This window comes from Leuciscus leuciscus (genome assembly GCF_965113295.1).
Source record: "Leuciscus leuciscus genome assembly, chromosome: 16".
NCBI classification, from domain to species: domain Eukaryota; kingdom Metazoa; phylum Chordata; class Actinopteri; order Cypriniformes; family Leuciscidae; genus Leuciscus; species Leuciscus leuciscus.
In genome coordinates, this window is record NC_138740.1 from 37650127 (window position 1) to 37666249 (window position 16123).

The window sequence follows — 16123 nt, forward strand, 5'->3', positions numbered from 1 at the left end:
AGAAGTGATGCAGTGATGCAAGAAGACATTCCTGCTCAGCTCAGCTACCGTTCGGACGCTCTTGCTTACTGCTCCGCGCTTTGCTCTATCTCTTTTATATTTTATCTTCTATATTTTTATATTTTAGCTCCTTTTATCACCTAATTTTAACTTCAGCAAATCAGCACAGTGCTCAAACGACAAAGTTTGGATTACCACAAAAACACAGAATTCTTCTACCCGACCAGCTTACATTCCGGGGAAAGGAAAACACAACTGCCTACAAGGATAAGAGAGAAAATGCCTCCTCTGGAATCTACTTGCTGCACTAACTGCCACAGACTTTTACAAAGGATTGCAGTTCTTGAAACAAAGTTATTTACGGGACCACCAAACCAGACGGAACACACAACAGAGCTTCGTCATGGACACCCTCAGCATATAGCCGGTGAGTCCCATGAAACTAGTGCTCCTCGACAGGTAGAGAAACAAGCTGATCGACTTACAAATCGATGGCACAAACAGGGAGCGAGACCCAAAGGCACTCGAGACATCAGATTGTCACGAGCCCCACATATTGCCGCAGTAGCATCCTCTACCCCAGATACAGCTCTGACAAGGATTGCAAACACTGGTCTCCTACCAACACCTATACATCTTGAGAACAGATTTGAAGTACTAATGAATGTAAATGAGGAATCCCCAAACGTGATGAATGTGATCGAACACAGACTGTATCAGCCAGTAGCTAACACTGATGCTAACTGGCGCTCAAGGTCGAGCAGACAGCGGCACTCAGCTCCGAGCACAGCCGAGCCCAGGACTCTGATAGTGGGAGACTCCATAATCAGAAACATTAGCTGCAGGGATACAACTACATGCTGCCTTCCACAAGCAACAACTTCTGATGTAAACAGGGAACTTCAAAACATTCTGATGAAACATAAGACTGCAAATCGACTCATCATTCATGTGGGGAAGAATGATATTCATAAAGAGCAGTCAGAACTCCTTAAGAAGGATTTCAATGAACTTTTTGAAACACTTAAAAGACTGAAAGTTCAAACATTCATCAGTGGACCACTCCCAGCAAGAGGAACAAACAGGTTTTCACGGCTGCTTGGGATTAATACATGGCTGCAAAAAACCTGCAATATAAAAGGAGTAAACTTCATTGACAACTTCAATATTTTCTGGAGTCAGAGACAACTATTTCATCGGGATGGCCATCACCCAAACAAACTTGGTTCAAGAGTGTTAAAGGACAATATTGACTTCTCCCTCAATCATCCTTCTGCAGTGTGGGTCAATCTGAACGACACACACACACACCTGGAAACAGTATGAATGAACACGGGACTTCACTTCAGCAGCAAAATGGACATGCGGTTGACATATCACACAAGGACAATGATAACACCACTGAGCCACAACAACCTCTGCTCACGGACACAATCTCAGCTGAGCCCTGCCCACAGAGCTCACCACAGACAGACATATTAGAACTGCTCCAAGATTCAGCACCCAAGGACGACTTCCTGGAAAACAGCCAGGGAAGCCAGGACAGCATATCCCAGCCTCCGATAACACCTGAGCAACAGCCCCTTTCACCAGATACTTTTCCCCTCTCACCAGCAACTCCACTTCTGTGCTTCTCACAGAAAATGGAAGAACTGGTGCATGCTGGAACCAGACTATCCCACTCTTTTGCTGCAAGCCCCCAGATACCAACCAAAAAACGTCAGGCACCTCAAACACCAAAGCCTGCGCGCCGAGCTCGCCTGCCCCCTCCTCCTGTGAGAGCTCTTCGGCCTCTTCGGCCAAAACACCAGGGCCCACACCCTCCTCCATCTGCTCGAGGTGAACCAAAAACAACTGATACCAGCTCTCAGTGATGTGTTTTGGGTCCCTGCTATGATAACAGTAACTTTCTCAAATGTTTACAGAACAAGCGGGAACCCAGTGTGCCTGTATCTTTCTCTATTGCTGTTCTATTACAAGATAGAAAGTCTAAGGCCTTCAATAGCCGTTCAGCAAACCCAACTAATCTGGTGCCTATTCTTGTCAAACTAAGATTGCTGTGGGGACAAAAAGTAAGACTGTTAAGTTAGCACTTTTAAACATTCGCTCACTTAAAAATAAATAACTTCTAGTTAACGACTTAATAACAACATACAACCTGGACTTTATGTTTCTAAATGAAACCTGGCTAGAAGACAGCTGCAGTGCAACAATCCTAAATGAAACAGCCCCTCCTAACTTTACTTTTATGAGTGTCTGCAGAGCTGTTAAGAGAGGTGGGGGTCTAGCTGCTCTTTTTAAAGATATCTATCAATGTAAGCAAATATCATTTGGGAATTACCCGTCTTTCGAATATCTGGGTACTGTGTTAAAAGGTGCTCCACGCATTTTATTTATCATTATTTATAGGCCTCCAAAATATTCTCCAGCCTTTGCTGAGGACTTTACAGAACTGTTATCAACAACTACCTCAGAGTTTGACTGTTTTGCCATTGCTGGAGATTTTAACATTCACATAGATAATGCAGAAAACAATATGGCAAAAGAAATCAAAACTGTTTTAAAAACTTTTGATCTGACTCAGCATGTACATGGACCCACACACAATCGTGGACACACTCTAGATTTACTTATCAGTAAGGGTCTAAACATTTCATCGATTGTTATTAAAGGGATAGTTCACTTTGAAATTAATTTTTGGTATGTTTTAGCTTACCTCAAGGGCATCCAAGATGTAGGTGTCTTTTTTTCCGCAGTAGTTTCAATTTTTATATTTTTAGGTCAAACCGTTCTTGTCTGTCAGTCATAATGCAGGTCTATGGTCATTATCTCAAAACACAAGCACAGAGTCCAAATTAAAACAATTCCCCGTCGTCCAAATTAAACAATTCCCCATCGTAAGTACACATTGATGGCCTAAGACACGAAACGAGCGGTTTGTGTGAGTAAACGAACAGTATTTATATCGTTTTTACCACTTATACGCAGCCATGTCGAAGTGATCTGATCTGACGTGTACGCAGACTGGTGCATAGATATATACACTAGATGTCGCCCTAAAGACATTCGTTCCAATGAACTGCCGTAGACAAGGCGACATCTAGTGTGTATATCTCTATGCACCAGTCTGCGTACACGTCAGATCAGATCACTTCGACATGGCTGCGTATAAGTGGTAAAAACGATATAAATACTGTTCGTTTTCTCACAAAAACCGCTCGTTTCGTGTCTTGGGCCATCAATGTGTACTTACGATGGGGAATTGTTTAATTTGGACGACGGGGAATTGTTTTAATTTGGACTCTGTGCTTGTGTTTTGAGATAATGACCATAGACCTGCATTATATGACTGACAGACAAGAACGGTTTGACCTAAAAATATCAAAATTGAAACTACTGCGGAGTCACCAGAACACAGTCACCAGATCTCAACCCAATAGAGCATCTTTGGGATGTGGTGGAACGGGAGCTTCGTGCCCTGGATGTGCATCCCACAAATCTCCATCAACTGCAAGATGCTATCCTATTAATATGGGCCAACATTTCTAAAGAATGCTTTCAGCACCTTGTTGAATCAATGCCACGTAGAATTAAGGCAGTTCTGAAGGCGAAAGGGGGTCAAACACAGTATTAGTATGGTGTTCCTAATAATCCTTTAGGTGAGTGTGTGTGTATATATATATATATATATATATATTGGGATACAATAATATCTTTGGAAAGGCAAAAAGTGCCTTGCCTTGCCTTGAATGCAATATAAGTGGCTTTAGACCATCTGCCACATGCACTAATGTAGTGAACGATCTGATGTAAAGTGTTGTGCAAAAGAATGTGAAACTACAAGGTTCTGTTTAGAAAGTCTTTAATGCTGATATTTGGCAACCGTTCTGACTGACAGCAGAAGTTCAGGAGTCTTCAGAAGAATCAATAACCTACAAGAAAGAATCAAATAATTTCAACTCCAATAATAGGCGGGATGCAAATGTCATGATCATCCAGTTAGGCTTTATTTTGTGATAATGACCGGCTGACTTTACAGATTTACATTACAAAACTGTTGTATGACATGGTTCATGTTAGTTTATCATAGTATGATGATCAATAATAACAATACATTTGATCTTCTTGCTGTTCTTGTTGTCATCCTCGAACACCTGAAAGAAAAATCAAATTTAGTTGATCTGCAGTCACTATTAGTAAGATCTGAGTTTTTGATTGTGATCACATCACCTTAATCACAGCAGAACATGCGCACGTCATTGAGAGCGGTGTCGTCTCCTCTTCCCAGTGGCTCTTCTATCCGGGTCTGTATGCCACAGATTCCTCTTCCTTCACACGTTGGACTCCAGTTGCCCCAGTCTGTGCTGTAACCCTCCAGCACAAAACCTCCACTGCAGGTGAACCTGGAAAAAATTCAGATGTGACAATATTATGATAAAATATGTTATTGTGCTGTCGGATTGAATGCCAGTGACATGATCACCTGCAGCAATCACAATCACGAACAGCAAGTGTGAAATTAACTAAACTGAGTTAGTTTATGGAGGAAAACGGAGTCCTTAAATAGCTAAATAAACCCAGGATGGGTAAGAGATGGTGTAAGAGGTTTACACTGCGTAAGAAATGTTATATCTTATAGCACCACACACTCACCTGATGTTGTTTGCGGCCGTATCATCTCCATCTCCTTGGCGAGATTCAACTCTCAGCTGGAAAGCTGTCAAGTATCCAGAAGGACACCATTTGATATCTGTCCACTCTCCCCACCTGAAGAAAACACACAGAGGTTGCCTGATCAAATCAATTATTATTTTCAAGAAAATCCTCAATTTACTTATCTAGCTTAATCACTTAATGCAAGAATTGTTGATAATTTGAGTCCATTACTTTCCTACGCTGGACTCAATTTAGTTGTAGTCATGTGAGCCTGATGAATCTTTGGATTACAGCACTGGCCTGATTGATAAAAAACAAATACTGATTGTTAGATTAATTTTCAGGTAGACTATCTGCAGCCTGTAGTGTAATGGAAAAAATTTGATTTTCATTGATTTTTAGTAGATATTACACTGCAATGTGAGTCACAAATGTATATTGTTTGTAGTGGTATGGGAACAGGAAATATATGTATGTGAACGGGAAATGTATGCATGTTTGTACACCTGTATCCGTGCAGAGTGAGCCAGGATGGAGATAGCTGAAGAGGGACCTTCTGACCTCAGAGGTCAGAATGCATCTAAATTTGTTGTTTTTAAGTTGTGAAATTCAAGTTAACAGAACTGGCAGAGTTTTATTTTGTACTTATACATTTTAATTGTTCTTAAATCATACTTATGTGAACGTTATCAGTTTGTAGCAGTAAATGAAGAGATGTCTTATCGATCAAAAGTTCAGTATGGTGCACCACAAGGCTCAGTACTAGGACCGTTGCTGTTCACTCTGTGTATGCTACCCTTGGGAGATATCATTAGGAAGCATGGCATTAGTTTTCACGGTTATGCTGATGATACTCATCTCTATATTTCTTCACGCCCTGACGAAACTTACAAATTCAGAAAATTAACGGAATGCATAGCTGATATAAAAAATCGGAGGACTAGTAATTTCCTACTACTTAATTCTGAAAAAAACAGAGATTCTAATTTTTGGACAAAAATATTCCTCACGTAATAACCTAGAATACTGTCTAACACTTGATGGCTGTTCTGTCAAGTCCTCGTCGTCGGTTAGGAACCTGGGTGTGCTCTTTGATACCAATCTTTCATTTGAAAGTCACGTGTCTAGTATCTGTAAAACCGCATTTTTCCATCTTAAAAATATATCTAAATTATGCCATATGCTCTCATTGAAAAATGCGGAACAATTAGTTCATGCTTTCATGACCTCAAGGCTAGATTATTGTAATGCTCTACTGGGTGGTTGCCCTGCACGCTTAATAAACAAACTACAGCTGGTCCAAAACGCAGCAGCTCGAGTTCTTACCAGAACCAGGAAGTATGACCATATTGGCCCGGTTCTGTCAACACTGCATTGGCTCCCTATTAAACATCGTATACATTATAAAATATTGCGGATTATTTACAAAGCACTAAATGGTTTAGCTCCGCAGTACTTGAGCGAGCTCTTAACGCATAATAGTCCGTCACATCTATTGCGATCTCAAAATTCCGGCCAGAATATATACACATAGATGCATAGATATATACACACTAGATGTCGCCTTGTCTACGGCAGTTCATTGGAACGAATGTCTTTAAGGCGACATCTAGTGTATATATCTATGCACCAGTCTGCGTACACGTCAGATCAGATCACTTGGACATGTCTGCGTATAAGAGGTAAAAACAATATAAATACTGTTCGTTTTCTCACACAAACCGCTCGTTTCGTGTCTTAGGCCATTAATGTGTACTTACGATGGGGAATTGTTTAATTTGGACGACGGGGAATTGTTTTAATTTGGATTCTGTGCTTGTGTTTTGAGACCATGACCATAGACCTGCATTATATGACTGACAGACAAGAACGGTTTGACCTAAAAATATCAAAATTGAAACTACTGCGGAAAAAAAGACACGTACATCTTGGATGCCCTTGAGGTAAGCTAAAACATGCCAAAAATGAATTTCAAAGTGAACTATCCCTTTAAGGACTGCCCATTGAATGCCTATAAGATACCATGTAAAATCCCATTAGTCAGACTTGATGACCTCAGCTACCGACAGCTGGTGTTCTCAGTAAAGAATCCTGCTGAAGATACAACCAAGTCTCCTGGTCTTCACTTCTGAGTTTCCTACAGGCTGCAGATAGTCTACCTGAAAATCTAACAATCAGTATTTATTTTTTTATCAATCAGGCCAGTGCTGTAGCAATGCATCACTTCTTTTCCATGATGTTTTCACTGCTGGCCATTATTGGGCATGTGAGTGGTCGGCCTGCAGAAAGTCGTTCTGAGCGGAGCATTGACCGACTTTACAGATCTGAGCTGACGGTGTCGAACGGAATGAATTGGGGATCGTGGAGGTTTAGGAGCATGTGTCCAATTGGAACGTACGCCACAGGGTTTAGTCTGAAGGTAAGTTGGGCATTGACTCTATTTTGCTAATATGGGGGTGGATGAGCGCTTCAAAGGTTCAAAACTGTGGAGTTGCTGTTTGTCATTTAATTCCAGGTTTCTCCAGGGAACTTCACCTGCTTAAGATTTTTAAAGTGTCTGTGTAATAATAAAGAGCATGAAGATAAATGTTACTATGGGTTGGGTTAGAGTTAACTCTTTCAAATGGAAGATTGTCTCAATGTTGTTGTTTTAAGGTGGAAGGACCAGGTGGTGATGATACAGCGCTCAATGGGATTCGTCTTCACTGTGTCGATCGGTCCAAAGAATCATCAGGCTCACGTGACTACACCTCAATTGAGTCCGACGTTGGAAAGTAATGGACTCAGATTATTAACAATTCTTGCATTAAGTGTTTAAGGTAGATAAGTAAATTGAGGATTTTTTTGAAAATAATAATTGATTTGATCAGGCAACCTCTGTGTGTTTTATTTAGCTGGGGTGTGTGGACAGATATCAAATGGTGTCATTCTGGATACTTGACAGCAGGGCCGGAGTGGGGCCACTTTTCAGCCCGGGAGTTTCAGGCCCAAGACCGGCCCACTTTTTCCATGGTGGAATTCCAAATTAGCACTTTTTCTAAATTGGATAAATGGAACAGTTCAGCTATTGTGTAGTTTGTATTAATACCATGGTTCAACAAATAATGTAAAGGTTAAATAATAATTCACTTAGACTTTATAAGAAGCAATTGCGACTTTATTACACAATTCTTACTTTATATTTCGCAATTTTGACTTTATAACGTGACTTTATATCACACAATTCTGACTCTATATCTTGCAATTCTGACTTTATAAGCAACTGCAACTTTATTTCACGCAGTTCTGACTTTATATCTTGCCATTCTGACTTTATAAGAAGCAATTGCGACTTTATTTCACACAATTCTGACTTTATATCTCGCAATTCTGACTTTATAACATACAATTGCGACTTTATATCACAATTCTGACTCTATATCTTGCTGACTTTATAAGCAATTGTGACTTTAAAGAAATAAAGTCAGAATTGCGAGCTGTAAACTCGCAATTGTGAGATAAAAAGTCGCAATTATCTTTTAAAATGTTTTATTCTGTGGCAGAAACAAAGCTTCCATAACTCCTGGCCTCTTCCTCCCATCCATCCTCCCTGACGCGTACCGTTACGGTAGGGCCGGCCCAGCTATCGGTAGGCGCCGGCGGTGCCGCGGTAGCCTACCTGAGAAAACGTTTTGGAAAAGACGTGTTATGGACCCAACCAACTCGCTGCGGTGTCAGAATGCGGAACGTGTGTAGCCTAATGTAACTAACGTGACATTGAAATGTGAAAAAAAAATAAATATATATATCCTCGACCGGCCCAAAAGTGAAGCGGCCCACCGGGAATTCTCCCGAATCTCCCGATTACCCACTCCGGGCCTGCTTGACAGCTTTCCAGCTGAGAGTTGAATCTTCCCAAGGAGATGGAGATGATACGGCCGCAAACAACATCAAGTGAGCATGTGCTGCTATAAGTTATAACATCTCTTACTCATCCTGGGTTTATTTAGCTATTTAAGGACTCAGTTTTCCCCCATCAATAGTTTAGTTAATTTCACACTCGCAGTCGTGCTGCTGTTCAAGATTGCAGTGATAAAGCTGTCGGCTGCAGGGGATCATGTGACTGACATTCAATCCAACTGCACAATTACATATTTTATCATAATATTGTCACATCTGAATTTTTGTCCAGGTTCACCTGCACTGGAGGTTTTGTGCTGCAGGGTGACGGCACAGACTGGGGCAACTGGGGCAACTGGAGCCCGACCTGAATGGGAAAAGGAATCTGCGGCATCAAGACCCGGATAGAAGAGCCACAGGGAAGTGGAGACGAAACCGCTCTCAATGACGTGCGCATGTTCTGCTGTGATTAAGGTGATGTGATCACAATCAAAAACTCAGATCTTACTAATAGTGACTGCAGATCTACTAAATTGGATTTTTCTTTCAGGTGAAGGAGGATGACAACAAGAACAGCAAGAAGATCAAATGTATTGAAATTATTGATCATCATATTATGATAAACTAACATAAACCATGTCATACAACAGTTTTGTAATGTAAATCTGTAAAGTAAGCCAGTTATCACAAAATATAATATAAAATGATTGGCTGAATTTAAATACATATAAATGTAATGTTCTGATTGGCTCAAAAAAGAAGCAGGCATGTTCTACTGACCAATCAAAGAAGGAGCTGGATGATTTTGCTTAATCTTGTGTATCATAATGAGCCTTTTTATGAAATTATTTCTTTTAATTTAGACGAACTTAATTTTAACTAAAAACGGATGGGATGTCTATTTTCAAGCATGCTTTGCCGATGGGACTCGAAAGGGAGAGTAAATGCTACAATTAAGTGTAATATAATGTTTTTTTTTGTGCAACATTAATGTTAAGTGGGAGATTTAGTAGTGATTAATGTTTTGTTATGCTAATTTAGAAGCATTTCTGTTAATGTTGGTTTTAGGATAGTTACCATCATGGTGACAAGTGGTGCATGAGTTTGATTTGAGAGCAAATAAACCCTAATTTGTTGCACTCATACAGCAAGTGCTACTGTATAACACACTGTTGTTAATATGTAAACAAATTAGAATGTTAGCAAACTAGCTTGTTGAAGCTAGTGAAATCTATACTAATGGAAGGGTTCACATTGATAGTACACAAAAGTATTAAGTTAAATGTTTGAATTAGTGTATTCAAACATTTCAAGTTAAACCATGCTAATGCAATTCCACTAATGCCAACTTAATTTTTGAGTCTATTTAAAAGAATGTTGTGGTCGATAGTGTCAAATGCAGCACTAATATCGAGTAACACTAATAGCGAGATACAACCACGATCGGATGATAAGAGCAAATCACTTGTGACTCTAATGAGAGCTGTCTCAGTGCTATGGTACGGTCTAAATCCTGATTGAAAATCCTTGCAGATATCATTTCTTTCAAGAAAGGAACATAGTTGTGAGGATACCGCCTTTTCTAGTACCTTTGACAGAAAAGGTAGATTTCGAGATCGGCCTGTAATTGACTAATTCTGTAGGATCAAGTTGCGTTTTTTTAACAAGCGGTTTAATCATAGCCAGCTTAAAAGTTTTTGGTACGTATCCTAGAGACAAAGACAAATTAATAATATTAAGAAGTGGATCTATGACCTCTGGAAGCATCTCTTTCAGTAGCTTAGTCGGTATAGGGTCTAACATACATGTTGTCGATTTAGATGATTTAACGAGTTTAGTAAATTCTTCCTCTCCTATTGCAATGAATGAATCAAATTTTTCCTCAGGGAGTCAAAAATGCACTGCCTGATGCAATACTGTAGTAGACGGTTGCATAGTTATAATTTTGTCCCTGATAGGACTTCCGACGACGCTGAATGTTTTCATGCTGTTTGACTTCTGAGTATTTCTTCACTGAAATAAACATTTTTACTTGCTATTGCTTCCGACCTGTTTATCATTACAGAACGATCTGACCAACAATGGAAGCAGCAAGTGCAGCATCACTCAAGGATTTTATCGATCACAGCATTTCCCGAATGGACCAGCAGCAGGAGAGCATCTCGAACACCGGACGCGCTGTCCAAGCGCTTGTGACGCAGGTGTCCGAGCTCACCCAGCAGGTCCAACGTCTAAGCATTCCCACTGTGCCACCCACACCGGCTGTTCCCCCTACCATACCCGAGAGAGAGCCGCTGGTGGAGCCCCGCCTTCCTGTACCAGAGAGTTACGCCGGTGAGCCCAACTTTTGCAGAGCTTTCCTTACCCGATGCTCTATGCATTTTTCATTGCAGCCCCGGACATTCGTCACGGAGGAGAGTAAAGTGGCGTTCGTTCTCACGTTACTAAGGGGCCGTGCAGCACTGTGGGGGACGGCGGTGTGGGAGAACAAGGACCACTGCTGCGACTCGTTCCAAGCACTCGGCGCCGAAATGAAGAGGGTCTTCGACCGGGCCGTAGCTGGCAAGGAGGCTGCCAGAAGACTTGCGGACCTTAAGCAAGGGAATTCATCTGTCGCAGATTACTCCATCGAATTCCGTACGCTGGCGGCCGAGTGCAAATGGAACGAGGAGGCACAGTGGGATATGTTCCTGCATGGGCTGGACGAGCGTGTTAAAAGAGAGATATACATGCTGGACCTTCCTCCCACGCTCAATGGACTTATTGAACTGGCGTTACGGGTGGATGCCCGCATGAACCAGCTTGGTCATCATCTTCATGCCACCCGCGATCCCGGAGGAGCGGTTCAACGCAGCATCCCGGAGGAGAACACGGTCGGTCACGCCGACGATCACGAGCCCATGCAAGTGGGCAGAGCTCGGCTTTCCCGGGAGGAGAGAGAGAGGCGGAGATCTCAGGGACTCTGTCTCTACTGTGGGGGCCGGGGACATTATCTACACGCATGCCCGGTAAAAGAGCAAGCCCGATAGAAAGGTTGAGGCTACTATCGGGTGGGATCTCCGCCGGGAAGTCCTCACCATCCACTCTCCTTCCGGTTAGACTGAGATGGGCCAACAATACGCACACCTGTCAAGCACTCGTGGATTCCGGAGCGGAGGGTAACTTCATGGACATTAATCTTGCATACCAACTTCACCTTCCCATCTCGTCGCTTCCTCACCAGATCTCTGTCAATGCCCTGAATGGTCAACAACTCCCCAACATTACCCATTCTACTGACCCCATAACCCTTATCACCTCCGGCAACCACACTGAGACCATCCCTTTCCTCCTCATGGACTCCCCGGTTGCACCTGTTGTGTTGGGTCACCCTTGGCTCACACCCTTTTGTTGGAAAGAAGGATGGTTCTCTGCGACCTTGTATTGATTACCGAGAGCTGAACAACATCACGGTAAAGAATACTTATCCTTTGCCGTTGATGTCTTCAGCTTTCGAGAGGTTGCAGGGAGCATCCATTTTCACAAAATTGGACTTACGTAACGCATATCATTTGGTCCGCATCAGGAAGGGGGATGAATGGAAAACCGCTTTTAACACCCCTTGGGGGCACTTTGAATATTTGGTTATGCCTTTCGGGCTTTCCAACAGCCCAGCGGTTTTCCAGGCACTCGTCAATGACGTGTTGAGAGACATGGTAGACCAGTTCATATATGTCTACCTGGATGACATATTGATTTTTTCTTCGTCTCTCCAGGAACACGTTCAACACGTCAGACGAGTGCTTCAGAGGTTGTTAGAGAATGGGCTTTTTGTCAAGGCGGAGAAATGCGATTTTCATGCACAGTCTGTCTCTTTTCTAGGATACATCGTCTCGTCTGAGGGAATGCGCATGGATCCTGACAAGGTTAAGGCTGTGATGGATTGGCCAAGTCCAGATTCCCGTAAAGCCCTACAGCGGTTTCTGGGGTTCACCAATTTCTATCGACGTTTCATTCGTAATTTCAGCCAGCTAGCCGCACCTCTGACTGCCTTGACCTCCCCCAGAACGACGTTCAGGTGGTCGGACACAGCCGAGGCTGTGTATAACCAACCTTAAGAGCCGATTTGTTTCGGCTCCCATCCTTGTCGCCCCTGATCCTACACGTCAGTTCGTGGTGGAGGTCGACGCGTCAGAGGTGGGGGTAGGAGCAGTTCTTTCCCAACGCGCTTCCTCAGACGACAAGATGCACCCTTGCGCGTTTTTTTCACATCGTTTGTCGCCTGCCGAACGTAACTATGACATTGGTAACAGAGAGCTGTTGGCCGTCAAGTTAGCGTTGGAGGAGTGGCGTCATTGGTTAGAAGGTTCGGGGGTACCTTTTATCGTTTGGACCGATCACAAGAACCTTGAATATATTAGATCCGCTAAAAGACTCAACTCCAGGCAGGCTCGGTGGGCACTTTTTTTCGGACGTTTTGACTTTACTCTCTCGTACCGCCCGGGTTCCAAAAACAACAAACCCGATTCCTTATCTCGTATTTTTGATCCATCCGAACGCCCGGTGACTCCCGAGTGCATTTTACCCGAGAAAGTAGTTATCTCAACACTCATATGGGAGGTCGAGTCGAAGGTCAAGACGGCCTTGGAAGGGGTAACGCCTCCGCCTGCTTGCCCACCGAATTGTTTGTTTGTTCCAGAGGAGTTACGGTCCGACGTCATTCGATGGGGTCACTGCTCCAACGTGGCTTGTCATCCAGGAGTAAGTCGCACTAGTCACTTAGTAAAGCAACGATTTTGGTGGCCACTTATGGCTCGCGACATTCACGATTTTGTTTTGGCTTGTTCTGATTGTGCCATGGGTAAGACGTCTAACTGACCTCCTGATGGGTTACTTCGGCCGCTGTCTGTCCCTTCTAGACCCTGGTCCCACATCGCGCTAGATTTTGTCACCGCCCTCCCGCCCTCCATAGGCATGACGGTTGTTTTAACCGTTGTGGACCGGTTCTCGAAGGCGGCACATTTCATTCCCTTGCCCAAATTACCATCAGCCAAGGAGACAGCGGTTACTGTGATTGACCACGTCTTTCAGTTACATGGCCTCCCGATGGACGAGGTCTCTGACAGGGGTTCCCAGTTTGTGTCCAAATTCTGGCAGGAGTTTTGTAGATTGTTAGGAGCCACGGTCAGTCTGTCTTCGGGCTATCATCCCCAGAGTAATGGTCAGTATGAACGAGCCAACCAGGATCTGGAGAGAATGTTGCGATGTTTGGTAGCCAAGAATCCTTTGTCCTGGAGCCAACAACTCTCTATGGTTGAGTACGCTCATAACTCGTTACCAGTGTCAGCCACGGGCCTCTCTCCGTTTAAGTGTAGCTTAGGGTACCAGCCACCTATTTTTCCCAGTCTGGAATCCGAAGTCGCGGTCCCCTCTGCTCACGCCTTTGTCCAGAGGTGCCGTCGCACATGGACTAGAGCCTGTGAGACTCTGCTCCAGGTGGGTTTGCGTACCAAGGCCAAGGCCGATCGCCACCGGTCAAGGCCTCCCGTATACGTCGTGGGTCAAAAAGTGTGGCTTTCTACTAAGAACATTCCGCTCCACTCCGTTTCTAACAAGTTAGCTCCCAAATTTATTGGCCCGTTTCCTGTCACCAAAATTATTAGTCCGGTGACAGTCCGACTCAAACTTCCTCCGGGCGTACAGGAGAATTCATCTCGCCTTCCATGTGTCAAAGATAAAGCCTGTATTTTACTCTCGCATTAATCCGCCTACCCCAGTTCCCCCACCGCCGCGTCTCGTAGACGGGGAACTTACATATTCGGTACGTCGTATTCTGGACTCAAGACGGAGGGGACGCGGATTCCAGTATTTGGTGGACTGGGAGGGTTACGGTCCGGAGGAGAGGAGTTGGGTTCCTGCTCGAGACATTCTGGATCACTCCCTTATCGATGATTTCAAGCGACAGGTAGGATCCCCTGGGAACGCCAGGAGGCGTTCCTAGGGGGGAGGGTACTGTCACGGTTGTCAGATCCACTGTCTCATTCTAGTCTCATGTGTTTGTGTTGGGTGGGTGTGTCTCGTTACGTTCCTTGTTTCATGTGGGCGTTGTCGCTGATCATCCTGATCAGCAACAGCTGTTTGCCATCATCAGCCTTTATTTAATGCCCTGTCTTTCGTCTCATGTTTGTCAGATCGTTGTTTGATGCATCCTGTTCGCGTGCTCGTTCCCTGTTCCTCGTGTTTCGTGTGCACCGGATCCTGGACTACTTCACCACCGATCTCACCACTCACCAGCCGTCCTCAGCACTCTTCACTGCCCGTCTCAGTCCCTGCGTCACCTCTCCTGCTGTCTGTGTTCCTGTTCGCCTGAGAGTGAGAGCGAGAGAGAGAGAGGACTTCCGACGACGCTGAATGTTTTCATGCTGTTTGACTTCTGAGTATTTCTTCACTGAAATAAACATTTTTACTTGCTATTGCTTCCGACCTGTTTATCATTACAGATAGTTGCTGCAGGAGTGGGTTTACAATCTTCTCAAATATTAAAATAAGGTTTGAATTTGTTTGGCATTAAATCATTTTTCTGAATATGCATTATGCCATTTTAGCTATAAACACACACACATATATATAGCGATACAGTTATATCTTTAGAAAGGCAAAAAGTTTAGGGTAACCGAATTGACAATATTACACTTTAATTTAATGTAGTGTTCCTGTAGAGTATGTTGGTGATTCTCAGGGAATGCATGAACGGATAAGACAATTACTTTGAATGTAATATAAGTCACTTTAGACCATCTGCCACATGCACTAATGTAGTGAACGATCTGATGTAAAGTGTTGTGCAAAAGAATGTGAAACTACAAGGTTCTGTTTAGAAAGTCTTTAATGCTGATATTTGGCAACCGTTCTGACTGACAGCAGAAGTTCAGGAGTCTTCAGAAGAATCAATAACCTACAAGAAAGAATTAAATAATTAAAAATAAAATAAACTCCAATAATAGGCGGGATGAAAATGTCCCGATCATCCGGTTAAGCTTTATTTTGATATAATGACCGGCTGACTTTGCATTATTCTTTACAAAACTGTTGTATGACATGTTTCTGTCAGGGTCCCTTGTCGGTCTTGTCTTGTTTAATGTTTCTTTGTTTGTCTTGTCAAGTCAAGTCAAGTTTATTTGTATAGCGCTTTTCACAATACAGATTGTATCAAAGCAGCTTCACAGTATTAAATTAAAATAATACAACAAAGTTTTTTCAAGAGGAATTTATTGATTGATAAAATTAAATTAAATATCCCCAAAATATCCCCAACTGAGCAAGCCAAAGGCAACAGTGGCAAGGAACCGAAAAACTCCATCAAGTGACCTAATGGTGTCCTAAAACTCCATCAGGTGACCTAATGGAGAAAAAAAACCTTGGGAGAACCCAGGCTCAGTCGGGGGCCAGTTCTCCTCTGGCATTTATGAGCTAGAGGCCGGATTGTAGTTTGAACTGTAGGATTATAAGAATGCCTGGCTGAAGAGATGCGACTTTAATCTAGTTTTAAACTGGGAGAGCGAGTCTGAGCAACGAACAGTATCAGGAAGACTATTCCAGAGTTTTGGAG

At 43.1% G+C, this 16123-nt stretch overlaps 3 protein-coding genes and 1 long non-coding RNA gene across 6 annotated transcripts in view; 2 read left to right on the plus strand and 2 right to left on the minus strand.

Moving 5' to 3' along the window:
* Positions 1–3845: 3845 nt before the first annotated feature.
* LOC309476899 (vitelline membrane outer layer protein 1-like) overlaps positions 3846–16123 on the minus strand; it is a 101398-nt gene continuing 89120 nt past the window's right edge. Inside the window, exons 3-6 of one of the 2 annotated variants that reach the window (XM_082140057.1) lie at positions 4654–4767; positions 4231–4403; positions 4115–4154; positions 3846–3932 (exon numbers count right to left, since the gene is read on the minus strand). In XM_082140057.1, coding sequence (XP_081996183.1) covers positions 4232–4403; positions 4654–4767 — 286 coding nt within the window. In that variant the 3' untranslated portion in view covers positions 3846–3932; positions 4115–4154; position 4231. Of the gene's footprint in view, positions 3933–3985; positions 4155–4230; positions 4404–4653; positions 4768–16123 lie in introns of those variants that run through there. The other variant, XM_082140056.1, reaches the window with a different exon arrangement.
* Positions 6669–16123, plus strand: part of LOC309476892 (vitelline membrane outer layer protein 1-like) — a 121836-nt gene continuing 112381 nt past the window's right edge. For both annotated transcript variants that reach the window (XM_082140044.1, XM_082140046.1), the window contains exons 1-2: positions 6669–7075; positions 7312–7430. In XM_082140044.1, coding sequence (XP_081996170.1) covers positions 6872–7075; positions 7312–7430 — 323 coding nt within the window. In that variant the 5' untranslated portion in view covers positions 6669–6871. The remainder of the gene's footprint in view (positions 7076–7311; positions 7431–16123) is intronic.
* LOC309476915 lies at positions 11927–14985 on the plus strand. The gene is made up of 2 exons (XR_014198412.1): positions 11927–12477; positions 14706–14985. It is a non-coding gene; the product is annotated as an uncharacterized lncRNA (long non-coding RNA).
* The window catches only part of LOC309476888 (vitelline membrane outer layer protein 1-like), a 72422-nt gene continuing 71681 nt past the window's right edge, over positions 15383–16123 (minus strand). Inside the window, exon 6 of the mRNA XM_082140034.1 lies at positions 15383–15469. The gene's annotated coding sequence lies outside the window, so the exon portion shown is untranslated. The remainder of the gene's footprint in view (positions 15470–16123) is intronic.